General features: G+C 55.7%; 1 protein-coding gene across 1 annotated transcript; it reads right to left on the bottom strand.

Moving 5' to 3' along the window:
• Positions 1–1,700: 1,700 nt before the first annotated feature.
• LOC121348607 (homeobox protein HMX1-like) lies at positions 1,701–3,192 on the bottom strand. The gene is made up of 2 exons (XM_041458334.1): positions 2,971–3,192; positions 1,701–2,348 (listed from the first exon to the last, which is right to left on the bottom strand). Exons 1-2 carry the CDS (start codon positions 3,190–3,192, stop codon positions 1,782–1,784), a joined length of 789 nt encoding a protein of 262 aa, XP_041314268.1. The 3' UTR covers positions 1,701–1,781.
• Positions 3,193–5,725: the final 2,533 nt, after the last annotated feature.

Here is a 5,725-nt window from a genome sequence, read left to right as displayed (position 1 = left end):
AAACATTAGAACAAACAACCAAAGGAAGGTTCCGAAACAGATTATCAGTTATGAAATATAGACAAACTGGTACCATAGACCATCACTCTTGGAAATGTGTTTTTTAGCCACGGAGCAACTCGCAGACTCAGAGGATTTTAATTTCTTTAACTATCACTATAAATTCAGACGAGAAAAGAAGTTTGAGTCCTGCAGTCCAGACCTTCAGTTCGTCACCTGCACCTTCCGGGGAGAGGCAGTTTGGGGAAACCTGAGCTACGAAGTGCCCCCGGCAGGTCCCCTTAAGCCTGTCCACTTGCTGACACCACCCTCACCACAGCCTCGACTTTTTTTTTTTTCTTTTTTTTTGTTTTGTTTTTTTGTTTTGTTTTGTTTTCGAGAACAAGGGGACCTGTGAGACACCTCTTGCTGCTTGACACTGATTGAAAACGGATTAAAAAGCGAGAGGAGAGGTCAAACAACACTCCTAGATCACCGCAGCGGCCAGAAAACTTCAGACAGCCGAGGAAAGCGTTTCTCCGAGTTCGGCTGGAGCCAGGCTCGGCTCCCGGCTGCGGCACCTCCCCGGCCGGGACCGAGCCCCGGCAGCCGCCCCGAGCCGCGGGGATTCGGCTGTGCCGGGGTCCCCTCGCTGGGCTGGGGGGTCCTTGGGCACCTGCATCAATTGACCAGGGAAATACAAACGGAAGAGTGAGAAAAGGAAAGAAAACCCCTTCTTATCTAGCCGAAACCACTATCGGGCTTTTTTTCCCCACTGGGAAAATCGATGAGTTGTCATTCGCGCATGCAAGGGTGAATTTCGTAAGGCCACGATTCTGTTTTTATTTTTAAATTGTGCTCTTTATTTGTAAAATAAAAACCATCGATGCACTCTAGGAAATATCTTTCCTTTGATACTATGACTATTGAAAAGGCAGGAGTTTCAACTTTCTGAAAAGGTTTATTTCCAACCTTGGGATATAAAGCGTGTTAACTTAGAAACCAAAGGACGACAAAAGCGTTTGCAAATTTATATGTAGATAGATATTAAAAAAAATTTAAAACCCCACTTCTTTACCCTAGGATAGCAGGTAAAACCGTCCCACGAGATTTCGGGGGGCGGGATTAGCACAAGAGACAGCTTGTCTTGTTCTGTAAAAACATCACACGACCCCCAGTCTGAGAACCAGTTAGCACAAAACATGTAAGAGAGACCTTGGGGTGTTTCTTCCGAAGGGGAAAAAAGCAGGAAAGTCGCAGTTTAAGAACCAGGTCTAAGGAAAGATGTCTACATTTTGATAATGTAAAAGATGGGGAGAAGCTACTCGGAGGGATGTTAGAGGAGGAGAGTTAGAGAAATAGAGAAGCACAGAGCGGCCTTCGCCATTACCAATCTGTATGAAACGTGACTCGGTTCACCGTAAAGCGACAGCCACGGTACTTGTGACAGACACGGGGACACGGTCCCCATGGACTGAGGCAGAGCATCGGCCCTCCTGTGATACCGGCACGGGATAATTTGGAAGGGCGGCAGGCAGAGCACGTCCCCGTTTCTTTGGTGGCTCCGTGTTATCTCCTCCGTCCTGACCACCTAAAAAGCGCTGCAAGAGGGAGAGTGGCTTGGCACCGCCCTTCCGAGCTTTAGCAACGTGTCGGCAGCCCACGGACACGCGTGGGGGGAGCCCGGGCGGCCCCTCCGTGGGCCGGATGGTGGCTGTGGCGAAGACAGACACTCCACCTGCACAGCGGGGTCATAAATAAAATCGGGGCGACCCCCGGCAAGGGAAGGTCGGAGGCCAGGGCTATACGTCCCCGTCCACCAGGCTGAAGTGTTTGCCCGGCCCGGGGAGGCAGAGGTAGGGGATGGCGCTGCCCGGGCAGAGCAGGGGGAAAGGCAGCGGCAGCAAGCAGCGACTGAGCAGGGGGCTGTCCTTGTAGAGGGACGGGAAGGAGAGAGCCGAGGCGGCAGTGGGGGGCTGCGGCTCCCCGGGGGGCTCGGCCGGCCCCGGCCCCTGGCCCTCGGGCTCGGATGACATTTGTCTCTTGAGCTTGTTGCGGCGGTTCTGGAACCAGATCTTCACCTGGGTCTCGGTGAGGTGCAGCGAGGCGGCCAGCCCGGCCCGCTCGGAGCTGCTCAAGTAGCGCTTCACGTCGAAGGTGGACTCCAGCTGGAACACCTGGCTCTTGGAGAAGATGGTCCGTGTCTTCTTCCTGCCGCCCGCCGCCGACGATCTGCCGTTCTCCGCGCCGGAACCCCCGGCCTCTCGCGGCGGCGGCTGCCGGGGACCGCCTAGCTCCTCCGCGGGGAGCGGGGACCCCGCATCGCCGCCCTCGGGGAGGAGGCCGCGGCTCGTCCCTTCTGCCCGGAGCTGGCGGTGCTCGCTGCCTGCAAGGGCAAAGCGCAGCATCAGTCCCGGCCGCAGCCCGCGCCCCCGCCCCGCATGCACGCCCGGCCCGGCGGAGCGCAGGGAGAGGGTGGGGGACAGGATGGGGAGGGGGCTGCCGAGGGCTGGCCGCGGTCCCACACCCTCCAGAGGGGAGAAGAAGGGTGAGGCTCTTGCACAAGGATCCAAGGAAATCCCTCTGCCAGCTGTATAACAGGAAAGTGAGGGGCTCCTGGGCACGGGACAGACAGCCGCAGGAGGCCGGAAGGTGGGCACAACACCCTGGAATCAGGTTGGTGCGTGTGCGGCATCTCCCCGCGTCCGCCCGCGGAGCCTCCCCTCCTCCTGCGTGTGCGTGTGTGTTTGTGCGTGCGTGTCTGTGTCTGTATGTGTCTGGGACTGTGTTCGCGTGTGCCTGTATTTGTGTGTCTGTGTCTGTGTCTGTGTCTGTGTCTGTGTCTGTGTCTGTGTCTGTGCCCGTGTCTGTGTGTGCGTGTGCGCTGGCCCGGCCCGGCCCGGCCCGGCCCGGCGGCAGTGGAGTGCCCAGGTACCGCCTGGGTGGGGGCCGGACTGTGACCCGACTTGCGGGACAGCCTGAGGCGGCTGCTGGCTCCGTACCCGAGTCGCTGGAGCCTTTACTGGGGTCTTGCTCCTCAGGCCCCTCTCCCTCCTCTTCCTCCTCCTCCTCTTCCTCCGGCAGCGCGCAGCGGGCTCTGCCCTGCTCCCTGGCCGGGCGGCGGGGGCCGGGCTGCAGGATGCTGTCGATGCTGAAGGCCGGCGGCGCGGCCGGGGCCGGAGGAGCTCGGCGGCCGCCCCCGAGCTGCACCATGGCGCGGTGAGCCCAGCGTGTCCGGGCCGAGCGTGTCCGGGCCGGGAGAGTCCGGGCCGGGAGGGTCCGAGCCGGGCGTGTCCGGGTCGAACCGCGCCGAGCCGAGCCGAGCCGAGCCGAGCCGAGCCGAGCCGAGCCGAGCGGCGGGACTGGCGGCGGCGGCGGGAGAGCGGCAGCAGCAGCCGGGGCGGAGGGAAGGATGGGTCCGCGCAGGAGGAGGGGTCGGGGTGACGGAGGGAGGGGATGGAGCTAGAGGGAGCTAAAGGACTGAGGACGGGGGGAGCGGTGCACGGGAGGGAAGACTGCAGAGAGGAGAGGGAGAAGGAAAAGGAGCAGGGACTAGAGGGAAGAGGAGAGGAAGGGAGGGGCGGGGAGCACGCCGAGGTGTCCCGAAAGGCTGCCTCGGGCAGCCGCGGCAGAGCAGGGCCGCCTGCCCTCCTGCCTAGGCCCTTCCCTGTGAATGGGCGGAGGGAAGGCAGAGCCAGAGCCCACGGCAAAGGCGAAGAGGAGGTGCGATGGCAGAAGGGAGATCTCTGGATTGAAGGAAAAGAATGGAGGGAGAAGATTGGGAAGAGGGGAATGAGGAGTCCGGTGGGGAAAAGCAGAGATTGCAATCAGAGAGGGAAGGGGAGAAGGGGGGAAGGAAGGAAGGAAGGAAGGAAGGAAGGAAGGAAGGAAGGAAGGAAGGAAGCTGGGAGCTGCGAACCCCTTCCCTGTGTTTGTACAGCACTTGACACCACCCCAGGCGGTCTGCGGAGGGCATTTGCTGCAGACTGTCTGTGCCGCTGCTCGGCAGTGGGGCAGACTGTGGGAGGGTAGTTCATATAGCCAGAGTCTCTTCCCTGCAGTCCTTTCACCTGCAGACTCTCAGACTGAACACAAATGGCTCCCCTGGGGAGAAAGGGACCCTTTTTTCCTCCCAAGGAGCCCCGTGGAGTCAGGCCACCCCAAAATCCACACATAACTTCCACACATTCCCCCCACAGTTCACCATCCCCTGCCCTCCCCGCAGGTCAGCAGAGCCCTTCTGTAGCTTTCAAATGAGAAAGTGCCGGCCGGCTGCGTGGGATGTGTGAGTTCTCCAAGGTGTGCCTTGGGAGATGGAGAGGCGTTCACCTGAGCTGTGCAACCTGGGGAAGGATCGATGTGTTTCTGTACTATCTTGAGAACTTTTGCTTCCCACACCTCCCAGCACTGCAGCGTTTTAAAACACGTTTGCACTACTCGAAGCAGGACCCCCAGCGATTTTAGAGCCGCCATCCGTTGTGCATCACAGGGAAACATTTCCCTCTCTGCTTCCTCGTGTAAAGCCAGGGAAATGCTTCCAACGGCTTTCAGTGCGAGTCTTGAGGTTTCCACCACGAAAACTGCTGAGGGAAAGCGAGAAGTCCTTGAAAAAGAGTTGGCAATAGAAGTGCTAACAGGCATTTAGAAATTGTGATGCTAGAGATTCCACGAGCTAAAATTAGTGGCATCTTAAGGCTTTGGACTGCGTTAATCTTTAACGCACTGGTACTTGAGAGAGCGGTTTTCAGCTCTTTTTCATGAATTTTTTTTCACTTTATGAATGCACTAAAATTTTAGTGCAGCCTTCTGCTGGAGACCTGCACGTTTTCCACCAGCCGAAAAAGAAATGTGTCCATCTTCCATCAATATGATTATTGGCCAAATACCCGAACTTGTTGCATTTGTCTTGCAGTCTCCTATACGAACTAGGCATTTTATCAGGGCAAAATATTCATTTGAGAGAGAGAGAGGGAAGGACCAAGGGAATGATGCAGGAAAGAGCTACAAAATACTAAGAAGCAGCTGAAAACATAATTTAAGAAATTTGGTCTGAGATGGTAAAACTAGGAGCATGGGAGCCTTGGTCGCCAGGTCGGGTGGTTCTTTGGGCTCCTGTCTCGGCCTCCCTTAGTGCTGTCTGTGAGGAAGGCACGTCCCAGGTGCTCACATCTGTTCTCTCTGCAAACCATTTCCGTTCTAGTTCCAAAAAGAAAAAATAAATCCGTCCTAAAAAAGCGAATGCCTTGATTCAGTGTATTTTCCTAGAAGATATTTTCTTAGGAAAAAAAAAAGTGAAAGTTGAAAAAGACAGAAATAAGAAGGAAAGTGATGAAGGAGAGATAAGTTTTACTACCTAATCTTTTTTTTCACCACAGCCCCCTCCACTTCCCGAGCAGTCCAAGCCCAACCCTGGGAGACACAGTCCAGTAACATCCTGCTGGGAAAGGTCTGTCATCCATTCCCAGTCCCATTTGGCCACTTTTCAAACCCAGGTTTGTTTGGTTTTTTATTTGTATTTTCGGTTTGCTTTGGATTCTTTTCACGGTTTATTTATTTTTCTTTTTGTTTGCTTGTTTATTGATTGGTTTGGTTTTTTGGCTTGGTTTGGGTTTAGTTTTAGTTTTAGTTTTAGTTTAGTTTTAGTTTTAGTTTTAGTTTTATTTGGTTCTCCCCGACAAACTTTGTGCAGAGGGAGCACGCTACGCTGAGCGCTGGATCTCTTCAGAGATCCTGGGACAAACAGGAA

This window comes from Pyrgilauda ruficollis, unplaced genomic scaffold (assembly GCF_017590135.1).
Source record: "Pyrgilauda ruficollis isolate IOZ18807 unplaced genomic scaffold, ASM1759013v1 scaffold1, whole genome shotgun sequence".
Taxonomy (NCBI): Eukaryota; Metazoa; Chordata; class Aves; order Passeriformes; family Passeridae; genus Pyrgilauda; species Pyrgilauda ruficollis.
The sequence above is the reverse complement of the archived record's forward strand: the minus strand, read 5'-3'. Positions and strand labels throughout refer to the sequence as shown.